The sequence below is a fragment of the Aquarana catesbeiana genome, linkage group LG11 (assembly GCF_042186555.1).
Source record: "Aquarana catesbeiana isolate 2022-GZ linkage group LG11, ASM4218655v1, whole genome shotgun sequence".
Lineage (NCBI taxonomy): Eukaryota > Metazoa > Chordata > Amphibia > Anura > Ranidae > Aquarana > Aquarana catesbeiana.
Window position 1 is genome coordinate 47232631 of NC_133334.1, and position 27997 is coordinate 47260627.

The window sequence follows — 27997 nt, forward strand, 5'->3', positions numbered from 1 at the left end:
ATATAGCTCATGAAAGGTCCTTGGAGACAATGTTTCTCTCTTTAGATGTCAATAAGGCTTTCGATACCTTATCCTGGCCCTATTTGACACAGGTCCTCACTCACTACGGTTTCGGTACCTCCTTTTTGAGTTGGGTCTCAGCCATATATCACTCCCCCCAGGCTAAAGTGCGTTACTATGGATATGAATCGCCTACTTTCCCTATCAAGAGGGGAACCAGTCAGGGATGCCCGCTTTCCCCACTTCTATTTATACTAGCAATTTGAACCCCTGGCAGGGGCCGTATGCTCTCACCCAGATATATCAGGAGTAGAAGTAGCAGGCACCACGCACAAATTGTCACTGTTTGCGGATGACATTTTATTAACCATTACTAAACCCAGACTCTCCCTCCCCAATTTATTCTCTCTCTTAGACTCCTTCGCCTCATTCTCAGGTCTCTCAGTTAACCCGGCAAAATCTAAAGCGATGTCTATCAACCTTCGGGCCCTGGAACTGGAATCCCTACAATCGGCATTCTCATTCCAGTGGTTAACCTCACTACCCTATTTGGGCATCAAACTTACTCCGAGGTACTCGGGATTATACCAAGCCAATTTTCCTCCGCTTTTCCGAAAGCTGGAGGCTATGCTTGCCTCTTGGTCCTCACTCCCGATTTCTTGGTTCAGCAGAATAGCGACAGTACGCATGACGTACCTCCCTAAATTGCTCAATTATTTTAGATTTCTGCCAGTCCATGTGCCCCCCCATATCATTCGAATACATCAACGTAAAATTATGCGGTTTATTTGGGGCCTCAAGAAACCCAGGATCAAGAGACAGGTACTTTACGCGCGCAAAATCAATGGTGGCCTTTCAGTTCCTAATCTACAAGCATATTATACGGCTGCGGGTATCGCCCCATTATCTCACCTCCATGAGCAACAACAAATGCCGCTATGGGCCACCATGGATTTAGTCGACGCTCACTCAACACCTCTAGCTTCTCTTCCTTGGCTTCCTAAAGCACATCGCCCCTCTACCATAGGTCCCTGTCTGGCTCACTCCCTTAAACTGTGGGATGCGGTTAAGTACTCAGCAGGCCTAATTTCTCCTCATCTCCCATTACTTCGTCTCCTCCACTGCCCTTTATTTCAACCAGGTTGTGATAATCCACTGCAGTTTAAATGGTGGTCTGATAACGGCTTTACAGATATCCATTCGTTATTCACCCCAACCAAGATCATCCCTTTCGCGGCTTTACGTTCCTCACATGATATCCCCCTTAGGGAACATTATAGTTACCTGCAAATTAGGCATTTTCTCCAACAGCTTACAAAAGCCCATTCTGCCCCCTTTACCATGACCCCATTTGAAAGCCTCTGTAGATCGCGCCCCCAATCCCCGGGTCTGATTTCTCTCATATATGCTGCTATAATTAATTCCAAGACGCCACCATTGAGACCCTATCATCTCCAATGGGAGGCGGAACTCGGGAAACAATTAGACCCGGAAGATTGGCAAGGTATGACTATTATGCTATCCAAATGCTCTAAGAATGTTCTCTTTTTGGAGAACGCTTACAAAGTCTTCTATAGATGGTACTATACCCCGGCTAGATTAGCAAGCTTCATCCCATCTTATTCCCCCCTCTGTTTTCGTGGGTGCTCTCAGGAAGGCACGATGGCGCATATCTGGTGGACCTGCCCCAGGGTCTGCAGATTATGGGTCAGAGTATACGCACTACTACGCAATCTTTTTAATACCACTATAAAGCGGGACCCTTTTGAGGCCCTTTTATGGAAACCGATTGCAGAACTTCTTTGTCCTGAACGCCAATTAGCAGCACATATTTTCGCCGAAACCAAACTGACCATAGCAAGGGCCTGGAGAACTCCGAACCTCAGTTTTGAGGCGGTTAGAAACTGCATGAATGATATCATGGTAAACGAGAAGCTTACGGCCATATTACTGGACACACATGATAAATTTCTTAGGATATGGCAACCCCGGGTGACCCATAACCGCCCATCAAGATTTGACCTAACGCTTCTTTCCCTATAATGAGCCTCCGTTCCTCCCACCCCAGGGTCCTCCCCCCTTTTCCTACCCCCCTCTACTCCCACTTTCAATTTCTCTTTCCTTCTTCTTATTCAGGCCCTTGGGCTCAAGTCTACAGAGATTGGATATTTAAGGTAACATAAAAAGAAAAAAAAGTTACTCCATACAAAGGTATGTTATCTTTTTTGAGGTTAACCAATTTAAACTGATTTTATTTCTGGTTCCTTTTTTTTTTTTATTAATGCAATCTTACGTATTACAATAACATCTCGCTAGGCATCCTTTATATGTTCAAGAATGTTTGCAAGCACAATATTCTGTGTTTGCAGTTTACCGCTAGGCTAGTAAACACGAGATGAAGACTATCTTTAGTATGTCGCCTGGCCTCGACCTTGAGCTGCCTGAGACCTGGCTTAATTCTTTGAATGTCAGTTCTACCTGCCGGATACCGGCAGTCTTATACCTGTTAATTTATGATGTATCCATCACTGTTTTGTATTATTCTGTTGATATATATTATTTTCAATAAAACTCTTTGTACAGGAAAAGAGGTGCAGAAGTGAGCAGTGGATGGTTAATGCGAGGCTATACATTAGATAATCCTCACCGCTTTGTATGCTCAAATTGCAGCAATCAGGTGTGTGCAGAGTACATTACGGTATACATAGTTCCACAGTCAGAAGTCTGTAATGTAAGGCACAGCTTACAGGGTGCAATAGTCAGGGGTTTGTAACACACAGCCTGGTGTAATGAGAGCAGGGGTAAGAATTATATACTGTATAGCGTAGTGGTTAGAAGAATGCAATGTACAACACAGCATAAAGATTTCATAAAGATTTCAGCAGGATTATGTAATGTTTTTCATAATTTTCAAATATATATACCATAGTTTGTAGACTCTATAGCTGTCACACAGACTAAATAATATACCCTGATTTGGGTTATTTTTACCAAAGAAATGTAACACACCATATGTTGGCCTAAATGTATGAAAAATGATTATTTGTTTGCAAAATCTTATAACAGAAACTAAGAAAAACATTTTTTTTTAATTTTCATTATTTTTTTATTTTAATAGCAAAAATAAAAAAAACATACAGTGGTGAATTAAAACCACCAAAATAAAGCTCTATTTGTGTGAAAAAATAAATAAAAATCATTTGGGAACAGTGTTGCATGTCCGAGCAATTGCCAGTTAAATTATTGCAGTGCTGAATAACAAAAAATGCCATGGTCATGGAGGGGGTAAAACCTTCCGGCGATCGAATGGTTTGGGTATGCTCCGATAAGTGTTAGCTCTCTCTATATTCTGTGTCAGAAAATAATAAGTCATTTAATGGTTTCAGTTTTTAAAAGTGATTGTTCTGAGGTTTATATGTGTCTGTGAGACTCACTTATGGCACATTAATTGAAGCATATTTTATAGGTATAAGGCTTGAGGAATAGGTGTGCTGTATATTCAGTGAAGAGGTTATATTTAAGTATATCTCTTTAGTCTCTCCCACTCTCATTGCAGTGAGGCCACACCCACAATTTGCCATGGCAGGCTACAGGCACCGCATTATTCTTATCATTCAAGTTCCCAATGTGCCCCAGGTCTTTCATTATCCTAGCAATGCTCCTGCTTGGGGGAGCTCAGTGTGCAGTGCGGGAATCCCACAACACGCAGGGTCTCCAAACTATGCCTTCAGTTGTTCAGGAACTATAATTCCCATCATGCCTATTTATGGCTGTGAATGTCAGAGTTTTACAGTGCCTCATGGGATGTGTAGTTCTGCAACAGCTGGAGGGCCGTAGTTTGGAGATCCCTGCAGGATGGTCAGGACTGGAGGAGGAATACATGGTACATTGTGAGCTCTAAAGAGCAGGGCCCTCTGATTCCTCCTGTATTGAATTGAACAGTACTGTCTACCCTCATATTGTGAAGTTCTGCGCCAACTTTTGGTGCTATATTAATCTTGTATAATAATAATAATACACCACAGAGTAGATTTTTCTAGTAACACTGACAGCCATCAGAACAGCTGCAGTAGGATGGTCGGGAGGGGGCTGGAGAGACAGAAAAATGAGGAGGGGTGACCTCCATAGATCTATCTGCTTTATCTGATTGGCTATAGTTGCTTAGTTTGTTGCCTTTCTCAAATTACAATAACAGTTTTTTTTTTTTTCTTTTTTTTTTTTTAGTAAGGAAAGCAGGCCCCTTTACTTTCTTCCTGCAGCCCGAGATTAGACAGGCTAGATCCAGCCCTAGTAATGGGGATGCAGAGTATGTGGAGCAAGGGCCAACAGGCATAGATGATGCTCACTTTAAATCCTTGAGTTAGGAAGAGCCCCAAAAAATATCAGGGATGGTGTGTTTCAGGGGGATGCAGGGGGCGCAAAAAAAGGCGTATTTGAGGATGCAGGGAGTGCAGGGTAATGGGTGATGCAGGGTGTGCAGAGTGAGGTTTCTTGGGGGTGCAGAGGATGCAGGGAGCAGGGTAATGGGGGATGCAGAGTGAGGTGTATCTGGGGGATGCAGAGTGAGGTGTTATAGGGGGATGCAGAGAGTGCAGAGTGAGTTGTAATGGGGTTACAGGGGTTGCAGAGGGGATAGGGAGTATAGATTGAGGAGCAATGGGGGATGCAGAGTGTGGGGTAATGGGGGTGCAGGGGCTGCAGACTGTGGGGTAGTAAGGGGTGCAGGGATACAAGTTGGATACAATGCGAGTACAGATATAGTACTGGGAAATTCAGGTGTTGCAGAGTGCTGGGTAATGGGGAATGCAGGGGGTTTTGAGTAAGGTATAAGAAGGATGCAGGGGGTGTAGAATAGGGGGTAATGGGGGGTACAGAATAAGTGGTAGCACTGCAAAAAGAGGCATACTGGAGAATGCAGGGGGTGCGGGGGTAATGGACGAAGCAGGGTGTGCAGAGTTAAGTTTATTGGGGATGGAGAGGATGCAGAGAGCAGGGTAATGGGGGACGCAGAGTGAGGAGTATTGGGAAATGCAGAGTGAGGTATATCTGGGGGATGCAGAGTGAGGTGTTATAGGGGGATGCAGAGAGTGCAGAGTGAGTTGCAACTGGGGTTGCAGAGTGCAGGGTAATGGGGGATGCAGAGTGTGGGTTTATAGAGATGATAGAATGAGTGAGGCATATGGGGGATGCAGGTGTTGCAGAATTCTGGGTAATGGAGAATGCAAAGAGGTTTTGAGTAAGGTAAAAGGGGGGTGTAGGGGATGCAGGGTAGGGGGTAATGGGGGTGCAGGGGCTGCAGACTATGGGGTAGTAAGGGGTGCAGGGAAACAAGTTGGATACAATGTGAATACAGATATAGTATTGGGCAGACATCTCAAGTCTCCGGGAAATGATGCTGGCTCACGGACACCCGGGAGCACCGGGCGATCTCCCGGCTGAGCCTGTCACTCAGAAAGACAGAGCAGCCGGGGCGGCGGAATGTTACTGAGCTGACACGCTGCCGCTTCCCTTCCCAGTGTTATCAAATAGACAGCACCCCTGGCTTCCCTATAGACATGCACTTCTCCCTTCCTGCCACTGGGGGCTGCTTGTATATGCAGGTGAATTGGAATGTAATTTTAGAGCATCCCCAGTTTGCTCTACCCGAGGCTGACTGTTCTTCATGTCCTACCTACACCCTAAGGCAGTGATGACGAACCTTGGCACCCCAGATGTTTTAGAACTACATTTCCCATGATGCTCAACTACACTGTGGAGTGCATGAGCATCATGGGAAATGTAGTTCCAAAACATCTGGGGTGCCAAGGTTCACCATCAATGCCCTAAGGTATGCCACTGTTTGCTAATGTATATTGCAAATATAAGTTTTCAGTAGATTATGCCAAAAGTCTTTATAATATTTGATGTAACAATGGCAGCCCTAGCAGATTCCTCTGTGAAGAGCTGATTGCTGGGGATATGGCAGGAGAACTTGCCATAATATGACATTATACATTTTATTGCAAATTTAACTTGAAGCGTCCACGTTCCAGCACTTAGTTTTACACTCTCCCTTCTCTCTGATGCAGACAGTACTCATTCAAAAAAACATTTAGTGTGCTTTCACACTGAGGCGTTGGGGGCGTCGAGGTAAAGCACCGCTATTTCTAGCTGTGCTTTACCGTCATTTTAGCGGCGCTGTTCGGCCACTAGTGGGGTGTTTTTAACCCCTGCTAGCGGCCGAAAAAGGGTTAAACCCACCCACGGCGCTTTGCCGGTGGTTTGGCGGCGCTTTGCCGGCACTGCCCATTGATTTCAATGGGCAGGGGCGCTTTAGGAGTGGTGTATACACCACTCCTACAACTCTGCAAAGATGCTGCTTGCAGGACTTTTTTTACTGTCCTACAAGCGCACCGCTCCAGTGTGAAAAGCCTCGGGCTTTCACACTGGAGACACAGGAGAGGCTCTTTACAGGCGCTATTTTTAGCACTATAGCGCCTGTAAAGCACCTCAGTGTTAAAGCAGCCTTAAAATAAAAAAATAAGAGACACAGAATGCCTATGTATGTCAAAAACCGCAAACTTTAATTGGTACTGATCAGGAAGCATTTAATTGGGGGGGGGGGGGGGGGCGCTGGCGCGTCACCTCCCTGAAATTAGTTTTTGCAGGTTGGAATGTCTGACTGGGAGATGCAGGTGTTGCAGAGTGCTGGGTAATGGGGAATGCAAGGGGTTAAGGTATAAGGGGGTGCAGAGTAGCTGGTGATGGGGTGGGGGGGGGGGTGTAGAGGGCAGGGGTGGACTGACAACTCATGGGGCCCCCGGTCAATAGGAGATTATGGGGCCCTTGGGCAATAGGGGAAGATTATGGGGCCCCCGGGCAATAGGAGAAGATTATGGGGCCCCGGGCAATAGGAGATTATGGGGCCCCCAGGCAATAGGAGATTATGGGGCCCCCAGGCAATAGATTATGGCCACACAGTATACACACACAGACACACAATATACACACACAGTATACACACACAGTATACACACAAATACACATACTGAAAAGGTACTGGAGAGGCGGGGCAGCTATAATCTTGGGATTTAAAAAAAAAACACAGATTTTTACATACTGTCTCTGGTTTTATTGAGGCTGGCAACCCTGATGGGGCCCCTTAGTGGCATGGGGCCCTCGGGCAGTGCCCGAATGGTCAGTCCGCCCCTGGTAGAGGGTATATAGTGTGTGGTAGTGGGGGCAGGGCAGCTGATCTAAGGACTAGTAATCTGCAAGACAACATTTTTCATTTTGGGTTTAGACATCCTTTACTAGTCTAGCTTTAATTTAAACATTTTCAGGCCTCCTAGTATTTTGCATTTTAATCAGATGAGATTGTATTCTTTGATCATTTTGCCTTTTCTATTCAAACTGCAGAAATAGTCTACAGAGAAGAAAGGCGCAGAATAACTAATGTATATATCTTTTTATTCTCCATAAAGTACTTTCTAAGCTTTCTCTGCTGCATTATTTTCAGCCGCATCGAGGAAGTAGTCTGTTGCCTCTTATTTCATGCAAAATAGAGGAAAGATGTTGCGTCTGGCATGCAGGGGAAAAGCTTGTTATCGCACAGGTGAAGCTTCTTTTGTTAAGGGACGTGATTTCATTGTCAGATAAGAGATTTGTCTGTCATTGTCTCCCCAGGGATCTGCTATTCATTTAAGGGGGATCTACAGGTAGATAAGCTATAGTTCTTTCCTATTCTTGCCGGCACCTAGGAAATTGTAATAGCTTTGCAACACGAGAATCAAGACAAGTTAAAGCTGAGCTCCAGGCATACATAAAATTCACATGTAATCATTGATACACCATCAAATGTACTTTTTTTAAAATGAAACAATTATAAGTACCTGAATCTGACTTAGTATCAGCCATTTGCAGTTCATAGTACAGCAGATTTCAGACAGGGAAAGGAGCACAAGATAACAAACAAAGTATGGTGCAATGCAAGAAGCGTGCTGATATCAGGATAGAGCAGAGTAACATGAGCTTTCATTATGCTGCTTCTCCTTTCACTGCCCAGTCAAGGGATGGAGGTGGTGACGGGACCTGCAGGTGAAAAGCTGCAGCTGAGAAAGATCAGTCCCCCTCCTCCAGACAAGGCTGTGCTGTGTGGCAAAGCTGTGTAAATCTCAGGACTGGATTAACAGAAATACAAATCCTCTGGCAGGGAAAGTAGCACTCAAATATGTAGACTATTTGTGTATATAGCTGTTTGCATGGAGTTCAGCTTAAAGTGGTAGTATTTTCTGTTTTACCACTGATACCTACAGGTAAGCCTATAATAAGGCTTACCTGTAGGTACTGTAAATATCTGCTAAACTTGCACAGTTTAGCAGATATTCAGACTGCGCGCAGCCGGTGACGTCACTGATGTATGCTTGGGTTGCCACCTTTTCTTCAAGTCAAACCCGAACACTTTAGCAGTACATATATTTTTTTATTTTATAGTATAAACTATACATATATTTTGCAATTAATAACATTTCTAATCCTATGAAATTAATCACAAGAGTCCACAGAGTTCCCCTTTTACATCTGAACTCGCTGAGTTTCCTTACACTGTAAGGGGGGACTCTGCAGACTCTGATGTAAGGGAGAACTTTGGGGACTCTGACATAAGGGATGCTCTGGGAACACTGATTTAAGGGGGAACACTGAGAACTCTGATGTACAGACAGGACTCTGATGTAAGGGGGAACGCTGTGGCCTCTGGTGTAAAGGGGAGCTCTGATGTAAGGGGTGCTCTGAGAACCCTGATTTGCCTTAGTGTACTTACTCAGAGGCAGGAGAGAGAAGGGGCGAGACTTCAGTCACAGACAGGGATGGATGGTGAGCTCACTCAGCCCTTGGCAGTCAGCACCTCTCATCCAGATATATCTAAAGCTGCTGGACTTCAAATTTCCCACCCCCACTTTCATTTTCTGAGGCACAGCGCTGGGGATTGGAGTGTGGGCAGACACAGAGGGGTAGGGGCGGGAGGAAGAGGTGCAGATCGAGCCCTCGCTCCCCTCCAGTGTGTGTGGGATGAGGGGATTGTTAGTGTTGGCTTTGGGCAGTGTGAAAGAGAGTGTAACACACATTCTCGGCTTACACAACTGCAGCCAGCAACCCTGCTGGGAAGCCATAGTCCTGTCTGAATAATGTGTCCGGGTTTCAGGCGGTCTGAAACCCAGACGCATGATTCCAAACCCCAGCTGTCCAGGTGAATCCCGGACAGGTGGCAACCCTAGTGTATGCACTCTGAAGGTCCAGCATACAGTGCCTTCACAGCCTGTGCCATAAATGTTGGCTCCCACACACATGCACAGGAGTGACGTCATTGTGCCCCCAGCCACTCATGTAACCGGAGGCCGCGAACCTGGAAGGAAGACCAGGTGAAGACCAATTCTATTTAACCCCACCTTCACACCTATGAGTTTTTAGTGCGTTTTGCAGTTTGCAGAAACACACTACAGTCCATTTAACATGGTTTCCTATGGATCTACTGTAGTTCACATATATGTGTTTTGCAGCCGGTGCGTTTTTGGAAATGGTCTGGGACTTTTTTCTCGTGATCTGCAGCTTATAGACTCCAATAGAGCTGCACCAGAAACGCAAGTGGTGATTTTTGATGTGCATTTTTGATGCGATTTTTATGTGTTTTGCGTTTTGTTCTTATTTTACCACTGTATATAGCTGGTTGCTAAGCAGGGGGCCAGGAAACTGGCTGCCACGTCCTTAACAACTGATGAGTCATCAGCTGAAAGCTGCATGTAAAAAAAAAAAAAGAAAAATTTGCCAGCAAAAAATTAGCAGAAAAAATTGCGTGGGGTACCCCCCCAGGTCCATGCCAGGCCTTTCAGGTCTAGTATGGATTCAAAGGGGACCCCCCCTCGGCAAAATTTTTTAAAAAATGGTGTGCGGTCCTCCCAAAAATCATTACCAGACCCTTATCCAAGCCTCAGGAAAGGGAGGGGACGAGCGAGCGCCCCCTCCTGCACCATACCAGGCCGCATGCCCTCAACATGGGGGGAGGTGGGTGCATCTTGCCCCCATGTTGATGAGGACATCACCCGAAGAGCCCGCCCCTTGTGACAAGGAGCAAGGGGCGGGCTCACCGGCTTATGTCATCGGATGGCAACACCCCATTGCTATATAAAAGTCGGCAGAGAGCGGCGACAACAAAACAGATGAAGACATCAACAGAACAAGAGCGGCTTTTTACATTTTTTTTGCGGGTAACCGGCGGTGAGGAAGAAGAAGACAGCAGCAGGAAGTGATGGCGACTGCTCGAGGAGAAGACGGTGGGAAGAGACGGCGGGAAGGAGAAGACAGCGGGAGGAGACAGCTCAAGTAGGAAACGGCAGGAAGGAGAAGACGGTGGGAAGAGACAGCTGGAGGAGGAGACGGCGGGAAGGAGGAGACGGTGGGAAGAGGCGGCTAGAGAAGACAGAGCTATTAATAAAGGAATTGTCAAAAATGGGCTCTTGTGGGTTTTTTTTTTACATTTCACTGCGTTTTTGGTGAATGGGGGGTAGGGGTACGATGTACCCGATACCCATTCACATGGGGGGGGGCCGGAATCTGGGGGCTCATTTCTTAAAGGGAGACTTCCAGATTCCGATAAGCCCCCCACTCGCAGACCCCGACAACCCTAGCCGGTGGTCCTTGTCCTCATCAACATGGGGGCAAGGTGCTTTGGGGTGGTGGGGTTGGGAAACACACACCCCCATGTTGAGGGCATGCAGCCTGGTATGGTTTGGGGGGGCTCACTCGTCCCCTCCCTTTCCTGACCTGCCGGACGGCATGCTCGGATAAGGGTCTGATATGGATTTTGGGGGCGACCTCACACCATTTTTAAAATTTTGGCGTGGGGGGTCCCCACCGAATCCATACTAGACCTGAAGGGCCTACTATGGACCTGGGGGCGAAACCCACGCCGTTTTTTTCGCCAATTTTTTTGCCGCCAATTTTTTTTTTTTACATGCAGCTTTCAGCGTGGAACCTTGTCTTTTTTCAACCTTATTAACTTTGTGACTATGTCATTGATGATAAAATACATGGTCATTGAAAAGCTCATTTGCTACTCCTATGTAGTTGCTTTACCATACAAAGCATTACCAGCAGGTAGTGATAAAACTGTGAAAAGCTGTGAGTGGGGGACCCCTTTACATTACAACAAAAGGAAGTTGCAGGGAAGCAAAGGATTGCAACTGAAGCTAGAAACCTAATAACCTAATTTTTCTCATGGATACACCACTTTTGACACATTTATGAAACGCCGTCTTTATTGCTGATTTCCAGTTTATTTGAGAAATATGACACATATATATAAATCCAAGAACTCACAGACATCTGTACAATCTAGCCTTTAATGACTTAGGGCATGAAGGACACAATAAGAATCCAGCTCTTCAATGCATACCTCTGTATAAACAATTATAAGTTAATACGACATGGTTCATAAAACTTGTGCAATTTCCCTCCCGTTGAGTCCAACAGCGTGCTCTGGAAAAAAGAGTACATATCAGAAGAACGTACCATGTGTTTTGGTTTGTGTAAACAGTAAACGCCCTCTTCGACTAAAACGAGCCTTTAATACATTTTCTGCACACTTCTTAAATTGATTTGTACAGCAGGGCAGCAAAATGTATCAGTTTTGTAAATGGTTTTCATCACCTATCTTGTGCCGTTAAAGCTAAGCGCAGAGTAAAATAAAAACTGACCATTGAAGTGCTCTTCTCCCACACTGCAAGGGTTAAATGTTTGGTTTTGTCTAGCAGGGAACAGAAACCTTTTCCCGCAGACTTCTTCTGAGTTGCACCACCGCATAGCTCCCAACCCTCCCTGATTTCGAGGGACTGTCCCTGATTTAGAACAAAGTCCCTCTGTCCCTCTTTCCTCCTCATTTGTCCCTGATTTTGGTCTGATCTATATAATTTTAGTTAAAATTCACTGTTCATCTTTCAAAAAGTGTTTCATCCAATTTCTAAATTGCTGCATTTGTAAATTTCAAAAGCCAATATAAAGGAATAGTAGTGGTTAAAAAAAAAAAAAAAAAAAAAAAAAGCACTCGTGGGTTTAACTAATAATTTTTTGTACAATTCCCCTTTAAGAGGGTTTGGCAGGGGGTGTGTCCTATTCCTATGAGGTGTCCCTCGTTCCCATCTCACAATGTTGGGAGGTATGCGACTAGTCTCCTTAAACATCTGTCGCAGGCTCTCAGATATCATCAGGTACAATGCAGGACCAGCAGTTCTGCATTTTAAGTGAGGGCCCACCCATAACCCAGAATGTCGGAGATCGTTAAAGAGCTTCGACTGCCAGGGGAGTAAGGGATAAGGTAAGTATAACTGCCTTTTCTGTTCCCATTGATAAAAATTGGCATTTAACCTCTGAGGTGAGGATCCCCCCCATACAATCCTGTAGTCCAGTTTTAGGGAGACCCTGTCAGGCCTCTAAAGAGTTAAATTTAGCCCCCCCTCTGCAATCGAAGACAGCATATAACTACCTTTCTGGCAGCCCGTGTCTCCCACCTTTCCTCCATTCCAGCACTGCAGCCTCTGTTAAACCCTTTGGGTTTTGACACTTCCAGGAGTGTCAGATGATTGTGTCCCCTGTTACACTTTGGTCTCCCACAGTGATGTAGGGGTCAGAGAAAGGAACTTTCAATTGGCAGAGTACACACACAGGCATCCAATAGGCCTTGTTTACACTTGCTTCAAAATGTGCCATTGGACACGCTTTTTAAAGCACTCTGAATGCCAATCAAAGCATCTGTCACTAAATAAAATGGTCACCTTACAGTCTTTCTTACATGTTGTGTTTGCATCGCTTTGCTTCAAAAATTATACCCCATGTCGCTTTCTTGGTGCTTCAAAGCATCTCCAAAGCCTCAAAAGAAGTTTATGACAATGCTGGCCTACAGCACCTGAAGCTTTTGAGGGGTTTTTATTCAGTGTTAGCTTCGCTTTGTGTTGGAGGTATTGCAGGTAAGAGATTTGCCAGAATGAACTAGAAAACCAACAAGCAAATCGGGAAGAATTCATTAACAGTCACTTCTGGGTTCATATGTTTATTTTCTGGAAGTGTCTTGTGCATATCTGGTGTGCAGCGTGGAGCAGCAGAAAGGTGGGTAAGGTCTGGACCCGAACGGAGCAACTAGCATATGGCATGTGGTGTGCAACATGGGAACGCTACAGCAGAAGGTAAGCAGGGACTGGAGAGAGAGATAACTGAGTGGCAGAGGATCAGCAGAGCTGGGGGACTGGAGCAGGAGAAACTAGCAGATATCAGACTTGGTGAGCAGTGTGGGAGCAATATAGCTAGACATGAGCAGGGACTGGAGAGAGAAGAGGATCAGCAAACCAGAGGATCAGCATAGCTGGGGGTTACTACCTAGTGGGGGATCAGCATAGCTGGGGGTTACTACCGAGTGGGGGATCAGCATATCTGGGGGTTATTACTGAGTGGGGGATCAGCAGAGCTGGGAGTTACTACTGAGCGGGGGATCAGCAAAGCTGGGAGGTACTACTGAGTGGGGCATCAGCAGAGCTGGGGGTACTACTGAGCAGGGGATCTGCTGAATGCAGATACTAATAAGCTGGGTATCTGCTGAACAGGGGTTCTAATGAGCTGGAGGTCTGATGAGTGGGGGTGCTACTGAGCCAGGGTTCTACTGGGCCCAAATAGAAAATCAACACACACATGGCATTTGCCAAGCTTCATTAAGGCTACTTTCACACTCAGACCACCTGAGCGTTATCGGTAAAGTGCTGCTAGTTTTAGCAGCGCTTTACCGGCGCCGTGCGGGCTTTAGCGGGGCGCTTTCGACTCCAAAGAAGGGGTTAACAAGGGGTTAAAAGCACCCAAAAAACCGCAGGCACTTCGGCAGCGCTGCCCATTGATTTCAATGGCAGGGGTGGTTTATGAGCGGTTTACACCGCTCCCACACCTCCCCAAAGATGCTGCCTGCAGGACTTTTTTTTCGGTCCTGCAAGCGCACCGCCCCAGTGTGAAAGCACTCAGGCTTTGACACTGGGGAGGCTTGAGAGGCGCTTTTCAGGAACTTTACTGGTGCTATTTTTAGCGTTAAAATGCATGAAAAGCGCCTTCAGTGTGAAAGGGGTCTAAAGGTTTGAAAAAGCTTCACCGCTACATCATCAAAGCATCACAGAAGCATCAAAAACACATCAAAAAGCATGTTGAAGCGGTAGACACTTTAATGTGTTTTAAATTTAAAACAAGTGCAAATGAGCCCATACTCTCAATATTGTTGAATGTTGGAAGGCTTTCAGAGTCTGCAGTGGGACAAAAGAAATGTAGAAGTAATGGATTTATCCTATGAGAGACCTGACATGGTCTCCTTAAGTCTGCATAGTCTTTCCAAATAGATTAGCTAACTAAACTCCCCCCCTCCTCAATTGCTCATAGTCACCCTTCCCTACCCTGCCACTTTGTTTGGCTGCCAGGAGCAAAGCAAATACTGGGTACTTTCATGTATAGGGAGCATGTGACTTGCTCCCCTTCTTCCCATGTGACAGTGCTGGTGCTTGGTGATTGGCCATCCAGACACCAATCACACAGGGGTGAGGGGAGAATTACCGGTAAGTCTTGTATCACCTGAAGCTTATGCGGGCTCAATCTACAGCAGAGATCACTTGGGGAGCTATGGAGGTCAATATGTGCAAGCAGGGAGGTGGCAGTTATGTGAACCTGTTGCTTTGCCCTGAACAGGTAAAATAAACTCTCAGCCTTCCTGACCATTTAGCTTTGCTGGTTATACTGCCGTATTTACCTGTTCTGCAGAAAATTCATATGGTTTTGTGATGTCAGCAGAGGTTTAGAATGAGGTCAAACTGCGGAATGGACAGCGCTGCCTGAATGAGATCACATGAATAAATGCCTTGGCATGTGCTTTTAGGACAATTTGTTAAAGAAGCAAAAGTTAAAATAATGAAAAGCATATGAAACAAGTCAGAAAGTTGGTTATGTTTTAAGAAGATACTTTGCTGTACTGCCTTACAAATAATTTACCAGCGATGTTTAATTAAATGAAAACCTGTTCTGAGAGAAATACAGGGGCTGTCATGCTTTTGAAAATGCTAGTTGACCGGGTGCAATAGTGCTTTCTGAATCACTAACAAGCATGCAACAGCAAAGTTAGTGTCAGTGTTAAAGCCATATGGATTAGCAGGCAGCCAGGCAACTAGCATTTTAAAAAAGAAATGTCATCAATGGCGACCTTCACATTTCTCTCAAGGAAGGTTTCCTTTGAGCTTTTACTTTGCGTTTTTTTGTTTTGTTTTTTTATGTGGAAAATGGTTGACCAGGAATGTATCACCCGGTCATAAACAAAAGTTTCACCACAAAATATTCCCTTTAAGGCTCTCCTTGAAACACCAATGAATATGTCCATACAACTAAGCTATTTCAATCTATGAAAGGACTATACAGGGGTGTTTAATATTCGACTGCTCTGTAGAAACGGCTTCAAGTTTCAGAGAGGTATAACCCCCTTTTTTTCAATGTGCTTTTAGATCCCAACCACTGTAGTGCAACTTGTTTCTCAACATGAAACAAGGTGAAGAAGGGGAATAATTTTATCAAAAATAGAGAGTTTATTTCATTCCCAAACTTCTGTCTTGGCATCCTGTGTATAACACCTTCACTGTGTATTTTATTTACTGAGAAATAGACCATTACAAAAAAGGCGTAAAAGATCTGTCTTCAATGAGGCTGTAGGAAAGGTTCCTCAAGTCCTGGGAAGAACCCACAGTTTTGTAGCCCAGTTGGCTTAGTACTTGTCGACAGGCATTCTGGGTGAACTCTACAATGTCATAGGACAAGGTCAGTCTCCAGCTTTCAGCTGTGGCTGCAGAGTTTCTTACTGTGCCATACTTGTGTTTGGCAGAAGACTGGTCACCCCGGGTATTGTTCAAGATCCATCGTTCCACATTGGTATCCAGAGGAATACCCACAAAATCATAGATTTCCTCCATCTTCTTCATAGGGTTTCTAGCCAGGTCTTCATATCGCAAGAGCATGTAGTGCCCCTTTAGCCATGGTGGCCTGCTAAACCCAGTTGACACAGAGTTCAAGAAGTCCTCACAAACCGTGGTCAACTGAGTTGAGTCTAAATTGTATGGTCTGCGACCAGTAGCCCTCCAGATTCTCCATAGCCTGTAAGTGTCTCTGAAGGTCTCACTACGGGAGGCCAGTATGCCTCGTGGGTCTCTCACCAACTGAATCACTTTTAAATTAAGGCGAGGATCCTCTACCAATGCTCTTAAGTCATTAACCTCTGGAACCCGAACTGTTTTTATAGCCACATGACCGTGGTCTTTGCAAGACTCCATTGCTAGAGTCAAATTCAGGCTCCCACACTTTTTAATGCAGTCTCCTTCTTCTAGATAGATATCAGTGGGGCCCAGGGCATCACAAACTGGGACAGAGCAGAGTGCTTTACTTGCACCCCTTCGGAAGAGCCTATCTGTGGTGTGGTTTACTGGTTGTGGCTTAATATAGTTTTCCATAAAATAAAGGTCACAGTCATAAAGGCTTCTTAGGAGGTCCCTGCTAGCTCCCAGCATCACTCTCCTTTCAGCAGGGCTTTTACTCTGAGTCATTTTGGGGATTAGCGTGTATTGAACATGATAGAGTGGTTCAAACAAGTAGAAAACATCCGAATGTTGATTGAACAGTTGACCAACAAAAGAGGACCCACTGCGGGTGGTGGCCAAGATGAGGATATGAGTTTTCCTCGAGATGTTAGAAGTTACTGGCTGGCCATCTTCACATAATCGATCAGAAGAGTCTGTGGGTTCTTGTCCCAGGCTACAATTGCTTGGGTTGGGAACCGGACACATATGAAAGGATTTGGTTGTAAAGGTTCGGATGGCTGTGTACTGGATAGCGATAGAGGCCAGCGCTAGTAAGAGGACAGCCTTCCAAGAACATTGCATGGCTGGAAAACGTCATTGAGCCTTCTCACGGTGTTCAATTATTGTCTGTATATAGAAAGAAAAAGGAGAATAATATTAGTGTCTGTAATCATAGAGCTATCCCACAAACAAACATGTAAAGTAATATTTAGCTGCCAAATGGATTTCATTTTTCATAATTCAAGAGCAGTTAGAACAATTAAAGATTTTTTTCATGATTGCTATAGATTGCTGCAACTGCCATATCTGTGATTGTTGTAGTAAATAACAGCCATTGTCACTGATAAAAATGCACAAAAATGTCCTGGAGGGAGACTTACATTTTGTGTATAGTCTATGGACTGCAATGAAGGATGAAAAAAGCCTTTATCTACTAGCAAACCGATCCATATATTTACTTCTCATCCACAAGCTTAACTCTGGTTTACACAGCAAGAGGAAATCCATAAATCTATATTCTCTTCATAATAAGTTGTCTCTATAATGAACCTTTCTATAGACCATTAGTGGAAAAGTACAATGGGGTACAATGATTGGTGTGCATGCTTACAGATCTACCGTAACAGAAAAATACGCACACACCAGCAGCAAGTTGCAGATGTATAATTCCAGAATTTTCTTTCCATGTCTGACTATGATGCATATCATAGTGAATATATACAGTAGCTCCATGTTTGGCTTCAATGCTTAATTCCAGACATTTTGTTTTAGTTTACTACAGTTTAATATTCTGCAAGATTTTTTTCTGCATGTGTCCCCATTCTGAAGATGTTTTTCCTCTTTTCCTGTTCCTGTGACACCCTTGCAAGAAATGGGTAGTGCAGTGGTCACCAGAACAGGAAGGAACAGACAACCATAAAATCATTGTCAGAGGTTCTGACCCACTTTCTATAAAAAAAAAAGGAAGCCAACCATAAAATTAACCCTAGAAAAAAGTAAAACCCAAGTCCAGCCTGGGCAAACACTATATTACCAAAGTATTGGGACCTTTACATGCACGTGAACTTTAATGGCATCCCAGTCTTAATCCGTAGGGTTCAATATTGAGTTGGTCCACCCTTTGCAGCTATAACAGCTTCAACTCTTCTGGGAAGGCTGTCCACAAGGTTTAGGAGTGTGTCTATGGGAATGTTTGACCATTATTCCAGAAGTGCATTTGTGAGGTCAGGCACTGATGTTGGAGAGAAGGCCTGGCTTGCACTTTCCGCTGTATTTCATCCCAAAGGTGTTCTATCGGGCTGAGGTCAGGACTATGTGCAGGCTAGTCAAGTTCCCCCACCTCAAACTCGCTCATCCGTGTGTTTAGGGACCTTTCTTTGTGCACTGGTCCAAATCATTTGGTAGAGGGGAGTTTATGGTGCAGGGTTGTTTTTCAGGGGTTGGGCTTGGCCCCTTAGTTCCAGTGAAGGAAACTCTTAAGACGTCAGCATACCAAGACATTTTGGACAATTCCATGCTCCCAACTTTGTGGGAACAGTTTGAGGATGGCCCCTTCCTGTTCCAACATGACTGCACACCAGTGCACAAAGCAAGGTCCATAAAGACATGGATGAATGAGTATGGGGTGGAAGAACTTGACTGTCCTGACCTCAACCTCAATAAAACACCTTTGGGATGAATTAGAGTGGAGACTGCAAGCCAGGCCTTCTCGTTCAACATCAGTGCCTGACCTCACAAATGCGCTTCTGGAAGAAAGCTCAAACATTCCCATAGACACACTCCTAAACCTTGTGGACAGCCTTTCCAGAAGAGTTGAAGCGGTATTGCTGCAAAGGGTGGGCCAATTCAATATTGAACCCTACAGACTAAGACTGGGATGCCATTAAAGTTCATGTGAGTGTAAAGGCAGGCGTTCCAATACTTTTGGTAATATAGTATACATTGAAATAATCCTGCCTCTAGTGCAGTCGAAAAATAAAAAAGTGGCTTCAACTGCTATACTCGCCTGATCTCCCAGACTGTCCTCCATAAACCCAATCTAGTCTAGCTCTCAACCCCAGAGGGACTGCTGAGAATGACACAGCTTCTCCCACAATATTACTGAGGCTGCCAGTCACATGCACAGTTCCATGCACACCAACAATACAGGCTCAGTCTAGAGGATGTCTTCAGAATTTATTAATTGCTGAGTAACTTGTAACAGGAAAGGGGTCCAGAGATCAGGATACTCAAAACAATTGCAAAAATAGCAAGAGGACAGCTTCTCACTAATCTTCTATAAGCAGCCTTTTCTGAAGGTAACAGAGGATGGGCAGTATATCCAGAGCTCTACAAGAGAAGTCCCAGTCCATATAGCATCTTCTGATAGTTCATTCCCATCTAGCACTTGCACACTCAAGAGTCCACAGCAAGGCCTGTATTCACAATGTAAGTACATAAAGAAAAAACTGCGCTATTGGTTAACAAGTGGGCTAAACTGCGACTCAAAAATGTTTTACAACACCAAACAGAATTAAAAACCAGGAGAATCGCACTAAATTATTAGACTCGTGAGACAATATGATATGTGCTCACAGTGACATAGACTAGTGCACCACAACAGGTGAAACCACGACCAACAAAGAAACAATGCAACCCCAATGAATGGTAAAAATATTAAAAAATTCTGAAGTGAATAAATAAAAAATGAATTGAAACAAAACAAAACATAGTATAAGCATATAAGAAATATAAGTGACTAAAGTCGAAAAACTATTGGTGACTCAATAAAGGATAGTGAAATGAAAAGTCCATAAATTAATGAATTAATGATTCAATAGTAGTATCTTCATAGGTAATGCGAATGAAAACACTCCAAGGGAAAGTGATCATAGTAGAAGTGCCTCCACCATAGCAAACACTGCCGCTTACCAGATGATATTGGTTCCTTAATCACAGGGGACCGCAATCAGCAGATGACTCTTACCCCAGCCCAGGATCTTTAAGGAGTGAACCGGACTCTTCAATCCAAATAGTGGTGGTTTCCTCATAAAGTCAGATTGAACCCAGCAGGAAAATCCACATAAAAATAATAAAGGCTCACAATAGTGTAAAAACCCTTAATATTTATTAAAATATAGAAAAGACAAATGCGCACTTACATGGTAGTAGACAAATATCAGCATATAAAAATATCAAGCCAGCCAGCCTCGAATAAACCCGTAGTTTCCGGGACTAAAGCATAAAGCATTGAGGTCAGCGCGTCGCTCCACCTCCCTACGCGTTTTGTCACTATAGGGTGTCGTCACGGGGCGGCCGGACCAGAGTCTTGTAGAGCGGGAGAATTATCGTTTTATCTCTGGAGTTGATCCCCTTTTTAATGCATGCCAATATTCTGTTTGCTTTGTTAGCAGCAGCTTGGCATTTCATGCCATTGATGAGCCTATCATCTACTAGGACCCCAAGGTCCTTTTCCATCCTAGATTCCCCCAGAGGTTCTCCCCCCAGTGTATAGATTGCATTCATATTTTTGCCATCCAAATGCATTATTTTACATTTTTCTACATTGAACCTCATTTGCCGTTTAGTTGCCCATGCCATTAATTTGTTCAGATCTTTTTACAAGGTTTCCACATCCTGCAGAGAAGTTATTGCTCTGCTTAGCTTAGTATCATCCGCAAATACAGAGATTGAACTGTTTACCCCATCCTCCAGGTCGTTTATGAACAAATTAAATAGGATTGGTCCCAGCACAGAACCCTGGGGGACTCCATTACCCACCCCTGACCATCCTGAGTACTCCCCATTTATCACCACCCTCTGAATTCGCCCTTGTAGCCAGTTTTCAATCCATGTACTCACCCTATGGCCCATGCCAACGGACCTTATTTTGTACAGTAAACGTTTATGGGGAACTGTGTCAAATGCTTTTGCAAAATCCAGATACACCACGTCTACGGGCCTTCTTTTATCTAGATGGCAACTCACCTCCTCATAGAAGGTGGCAAGAATGATTCTTTATGAATCCATGCTGATTACTGCTAATGATACCGTTCTCATTACTAAAATCTTGTATATAAACACTTATCATCCCCTCCAAGAATTTACATACTATTTATGTTAGGCTAACTGGTCTGTAATTCCCAGGGATGTATTTTGGGCCCTTTTTAAATATTGGTGCTACATTGGCTTTTCTCTAATCAGCTGGTACCATTCCAGTCAGTAGACTGTCAGTAAAAATTAGGAACAATGGTCTGGCAATTACTTGACTGAGTTCCCTAAGTACCCTCGGGTGCAAGCCATCTGGTCCCGGTGATTTATTAATGTTAAGTTTCCCAAGTCTAATTTTAATTCTGTCCTCTGTTAACCATGGAGGTGCTTCCTGTGATGTGTCATGAGGATAAACACTTTTGGTTACTGAAGCCCCCCGATTCCCTTGTGAAGACTGAGGAGAAGAATAAATTCAATACCTTCGCCATATCCCCATCCTTTGTAACCAGATGTCCTTCCTCATTCATTATGGGGCCAATATGGCCTGTCCTCCCTTTTTTACTGTTTACATACTTAAAGAATTTCTTGGGATTTTTTTTGTTCTCCTCCACTATGTGTCTTTCATGTTCTATCTTAGCCGTCCTTATTGCACCCTTACATGTCTTGTTGCATTCTTTATAAAGTCTGAATGCTAATGATGATCCCTCAACCTTTCCTTTCCTTTTTATGCATTTTTACATTGGAGTTAAGCCATCCAGGACTTTTGATCGCTCTTTTAAATTTATTACCCAATGGGATGCATTGGCTAATGCCCTTATTTAATATGCTCTTAAAGCAAACCCATCTCTCCTCCATGTTCTTTGTTCCTAACATTTTATCCCAATTTATGCCTTCTAGCAAGGCTCGTAGTTTAGGGAAGTTGGCTCTTTTGAAATTCAGTGTCTTTGTATTCCCCTTATGTTTCCTATTTATGTGATTTATACTGAAGCCAATTGACCTGTGATCGCTGTTACCTAAATTGCCCCGTATTTTCACATCCGTGATCAGGTCTGTATTGTTGGTAATCAGTAGATCCATGACATGTGAAGGACCTAATCCACTGTCATTTAAGCCACCCATTGAACATAATATCTAACCCCTCCAAATCCCCTCACAAATGACGTGACAAGATTTTGGAGTAAATGGCCTTCACGGCCTTTTATTAACAATTACCATATAATTAAATAAATAACATTTTAAATAACTTACAACTTTTATGTACTTTTGGGGTCTTCGAGGGAAACACACACCACTGGTCACTGCGACAAACTTCTTTTAACTGTTTAGGCCTCCAGTCGCAAGCCCCCGGACACAGAGACGGTACTCAACTTTGCAGTGACCTACCTTTTACCCCTTCCTGGTTAACCCCTCGTTAACCGGAAGGTACCTGATAACCCCATACCACAGATGGGTACCAACCATTTTAACCCCATACCACAGATGGGTACCAACCATGTTAACCCCATACCACAGATGGGTACCAACCATGTTATATATGCATATAACATCCATATTCTCCTCCTCCAGAGACCCAACCACTGCACGGGCTGTCCTTACAGCCCCTATCATAATTAAACATACTCGGGAGGGTGGGTGGGAATCTTCTTCTCTGCCGCTCACCAGTGACGTCACTTCCCCTCCTTCCTCCTAGCTTAATAGCCCGAGCGCCTTCCCCGCTCCGGCCACTCCCCCTTTCTTAAAGGGGACAAATTTTTTCTCCCAAAAAGCATGACTGTGCTGTCCAGACCTGTCATGCCGTCCCTACGCCAATCCTTTTCTCTCCTTTTGCTCTGGGACTCTCTGTAACGCTTTATTTATAGTTGGTGCGTCTACCATGTGACCCATAAAATTGTCCTGCAACACATTTTTAGGAACTGGCGAGCCTTAGATGAATGCACGTTTCCCTCCGCCCAGTCTATGTCTGTATAGTTAAAATACCCCATTATGATAACACTTCCCATCCTTGCTGCTAATCCAAATTATGATAGGAGATCTGTCTCCTCTTCCTCCCTCAGGTAAGGGGGCCTATAGCATACTCCCAGTATTATTTTCCCCTTAGTTTCATCCCTTTGGAGCTCCACCCATAAGGATTTCACCTCCTCCCTAGCTCCCATGGTGATGTCATCTCTCACATTCACTTGTACATTATTCTTGATATATAGGCATACCCCTCCCCCATTTTTACCCTCTCTATCCTTGTGATAAAGGGTATACCCTTGAATGTTTACCAGTCAATCATGAGAGCTGTTGAACCAGGTCTCTGAAATTCCCACAAAATCCAAATCCTCCTCGTACAACAGTATCTCTAGTTCACCCATCTTGTCTGCCAGGCTCCTGGCATTGGTGAACATGCCATATAGTTTAGATCGGTCGCATACCGGTCAGCCAAATGACGTCAGCCAAATGAACCCAAAAAACCTGCAAAAAGTTAAGTATGAGTGGATGATCCCGGATTTGGCTTTAGAGAATCTCGAAAGCTATTGCACTCTTAAAAACCCTGTCATGGCCAAGACACATAAAATATTATATTTTTCATGGAGCTTTCAGATCAGGAGTTATAACTCCAGGAGAGCATTCCCCCCTCCCAACTGAGAAGGTTGATTAGGTTATACTATCCATTGGAGAGCTAAAGTCAAGAGACAAAACTTATGTTGAAACCAAGTAAACACGAAACAATAGTGCCATCTTACATGAAACCAGCTTACAATGGTCAAACTTGTGTTCTGAGATCCAAGTTACAAAGCTTTTAATTAAAGGAAAAGCTTGGGCAAATAACCCCATTGTTTCAAAGAATGAGATCGCCTCCATAGTGAGAGCCCAATGTTGACTCAAGCTTTCCCTCAGACAATGACTAAGATACGAGGTTAATGTTACATCAGAATGACAGGCAGGCACAAATATCTGAACAGTCTATAAAAAAAATGTGTCTAAATTGTCTGAAAGGAGGAATTGTTTGGACAGCTAAACCCTGACTTAAATCTTCATTTAGCCTGTCCAAGGTTTATTTCAAATGCTTTAGGAAAACCTTTAAAACCTGTATACATGTGGTATTGTAAATATATGTGATCATAAAGTAGAAATATAATATTTTAATGCAGAACAAATAAAGAATTGTGTAAAGATACCCATCATTATTGTAAAGACATAGAAACTGTGACCGCATCTACATAAAAATACCCATATAACATGCGTTGTCCCAAGACAAATAGGTCTTCATAGGATATGCAGGAGTCATGCATTTATCCATATAAACATCCATTTTGTGGGATATTGATTGATCAAATTTATATTGAGTGTATTGTATATTGTACCAGTTGCCGGAGTCCCCGAGTAATATAGACATATATTCATTTGCCCCAATATATAGGTAAGGTAGATGCCCATTATGAAATTTAACATATTTTCTTTTAATAAATAATTCAGAACACATTTTTCTGCCATCAGACACACCTAGTAGCTATAGATGATATTACCTGAGCTCACCAGGTAAATCATTAGAGTTCTCCAACCAATGCAGAATAAGTCAAACCTTCTGGGCTGAGCTTATGATAATTTTATGAGCTTATTGTCCCAGATGGTATAAAGGATGTGGAGACCATAGAGAGGGATCACAGACCCACACGCCGGATACACCCCTAGACGTTCAAGAGGCCTGCTGATAATTGACCAATCCCCATCTTGCTGGACCTTGTGACTGAAACTACTCAAAGTACTTAAAATTTGTCGGATCTCTTCCCCTTTTAAACTGTTGGTAAGATACAGACAAACCAGATCGCCCCGTTCAGTTTAGCAATTGGCAATATCTATCTGTTGACTCCATGAGACATATTTTGGATTCCTTCTGGCCGGAGAAATTCAGAGGACTGTTTTCCAGAGCGACAAGGGATATTGTGTTCTTGAATGTAAAGCGCGATTACTGCACATATTTTTCTAATAGAAAAATTTGGGCTCCCCTGAATTATTTGTAAGATATTAAGGAATATCGTTTTATTGCCGTGTTGATATTTTGATAATGTGTGTGTGAAATATTAATCACCAGAAATTCCAGTTCTGTATGAAATTGTATAACTATACTTGTTAATTAATAAAGTCAAATTATTTACTTATTAATTTTTTTGGGAGATATTTATGCATTGGTAAGAATTCCCCATAAATTAACGATCTCAGGAAAGTATCGTGGTATGTACTGATTATCTGAACAAAGTTCACAATTTAACCGTAAGGTTGGAGGCACTGAAAAACAAAACACTGAGATCTTAATTAAGATTCCATATCACCACTCACAACAACCCTTTCTCACTCATTCCGATGTATTTGCAATTCAAATTCACCAAAATTACCTAAAACAAACCTAAACCTTTTCATTTTGCTCATCCCTATACATTTTTTTATTTTATTCATTTATATACCCGCAACAGTACACTAATGCTACAAGATACAAAGACAATTCACACCAGCCCCTAATTCAGAGGAGCTTACAATCTCATACCTCCCAACATTTTTAGATGGGAATGAGGGACACCTACTAGCAAATGAGGGACACCTACTAGCAAATATATGTAGGCATAGGACATGCCCCCCTACCACACCACCTTAAAGGAGAATTAACCGAAAAAAAAGGATAATTAAATCCACAAGTGCTTTTTTTTTACCACTACTATTCCTTTATATTGGCTTTTAAAATTTACAAATGCAGCAATTTAGAATTTGGATGAAATGTTTTGCGCCGAGAATCACTTTTTGAAAGATAAAAAGTACATTTTATATACAACTATATAAATCAGATCGAAATGAGGGACAAATGAGGGAGAAAGAGGGACAGAGGGACATTGCTTCAAATCAGGGACAGTCCCTCAAAATCAGGGACAGTTGGGAGCTATGCAATCTTACAGTTCTGATTGGCAGGCACTCTTCGACCAACCATGTCTGTAAGCCAGTAATCTTTTCAGTGTGACCTTCCACCCTCCCCCTTCCCCTTATTAAACCTTAATAAATGTAACTATTATAATCTACCTACTCAGGGCTTTTTTTTTTTGCGGGAACGTAGGGGAACGCAGTTCCGACACCTCTGGCACTGAATGTATGCAATGGTAAGGGGTTCTGGAGGGTCTATTGTTGCTGGCTGCTGGGGTATCTGTTATCTCTGGAGGGGATCTATTGTTGCAGGGGGACTACAGTTGCTGGGAAGGAAATACTATTGAGGGAAGGGTATATTGATGCTGACTGCTGGGAGATCTATTGTTGCTGGTGTGGGACTATTGTTGCTGGGGGGTATGGTTTTTTGGGGTGGGTTTATTGTTGCTGGGGTATCTATTGTTGCTAAGGGAGATCTATTGTTTGTGGGGGTCTATTGCTGCTGGCTGTAGGGAATCTACTCTTCTACTGCTTTCCTTGTTATCATTAACAAATTTCATGCATATTACGTAGCACCACAAAGTAATAGACATGTGCACTGCCAAAAAATGTGTTCCTTTTCGTTTTCATTTCATTCGTTTTTTGTTTGTTTTTTTTCGTTTTTCGGGTCATTCGTTATGATCACAATACATAAATTCGTACATTCGTACAGTCAGAAATTCGTACATTCGTAAAATTGTAAATTTGTACATTCGTAAATTCGAAAATTTGTATATTCGTAAATTCGCACATTCGTACATTCATAAATTAGAAAATTTATATATTCGTAAATTGGCACATTCATACATTCGTAAATGATAAAATTCGGAAATTTGGAAATTCCAAATGAGAAAATCCGAAAATTAGAAAATCTGAAATAGTAACTAACTATTAAATTAGGTATAGGTATTGTAATTTCCTTTCAAATTTGGCTGTTAGTGAACGTAACGAATACGAATTTATCTGAAGTTATGAATTATCCAAAATAACGAATGCCGCATCTAAACAAATGGAAAGGAACAAACTAATAATTAATAATAATAAAAAGTTTTTATTATTATTAATTAATTACATTCCATTCTAAGAGCCAAATTTGAAAAGGAAATTACAATACCTATAATGTAATAGTTAGTAATAGTTAAGTTATTATTAGGTAATTATTATTTCAGATTTCCGAATTTCCGAATTTACAAATTTACGAATGTACGAATTTACGAATGCGCGAATGTACGAATGTGCAAATTTAAAAATTTACAAATCTACGAATGTACAAATTTACGAAATTATGTATTTACAAATGTACGAATTTACAAATTTTCAAATTTACCAATATTCGGAAAAAAAGTTAAACAGGTTTTCGTTAACTTGGATATTTCCGAATTAACGAATTTGTTGAAATTCAGTAAAAAATAAATTCAGAACGAAATCAATTGCACATGTCTACAAAATAATACTTGGTTCTGTATGTTCCAAAAGGGGTGATAATGGGAGGTGGGTAGGGTTGGAACTAAGGGATGGTGCTCAGAGGTGGGTAGGGGGTTGAGAAAAGGGGTGGGATACCTACACCTATTCACTGAGGAAAAAAGGCCTATACCTACTAAAACAAAAAGTTAGTAGTACTTACCTGCCACCTCATTTTCCATCTCCCCAGACTCAGCAGTCTAAGTCCTAAGCTTGGAATTCTCTGCCGTCAATAAAAAAAATGTCATCGGCCCACTGATCTGATAAAAAAGCTTTTCCTCCTGAGATCCCACAAGGTCTGGGGGGGGGGGGCATTTTTTTAATCAAAAGATGAGTGTATTGGCACACGACACATGTGCAGAATGAGCCGTGTGATGCTCCTCTTTTGCATATACCTTATGCCAATATACAGTACTCATCTGCTGAAAAAAATAAAGCCTTTTTTTCATAAATTCAAAAGATCTCACAGTTTAACAACAAGCTCTCCCTGGAGGGCAATGGTGATGTAGCCTTCCCAGGGGACATCTGTGAGGCACAGTGCCTAAGGAGAAGTAGGAAGTTGGAACACACAAAGGTAGCAAACAGCAATATAATTTTATTAGACAAACGACAGTGACATGATTTTAGTTTTAGTGAAGGGGGGGAGAGGTCTGCTTGGATCCAAAGATCCTATCGCTAAAGAGCGGAAAAAAAGGACAAAAATGTATTTTATTTGGGTACAGCGTCACATGCCTGCGCAATTGTCATTT

General features: G+C 43.0%; 1 protein-coding gene across 2 annotated transcripts in view; it reads right to left on the reverse strand.

Moving 5' to 3' along the window:
* Window positions 1–12047: 12047 nt before the first annotated feature.
* CHST1 (carbohydrate sulfotransferase 1) overlaps window positions 12048–27997 on the reverse strand; it is a 114174-nt gene continuing 98224 nt past the window's right edge. For both annotated transcript variants that reach the window (XM_073604255.1, XM_073604253.1), the window contains one exon: window positions 12048–17012. In XM_073604255.1, coding sequence (XP_073460356.1) covers window positions 15705–16967 — 1263 coding nt within the window. In that variant the 5' untranslated portion in view covers window positions 16968–17012 and the 3' untranslated portion in view covers window positions 12048–15704. The remainder of the gene's footprint in view (window positions 17013–27997) is intronic.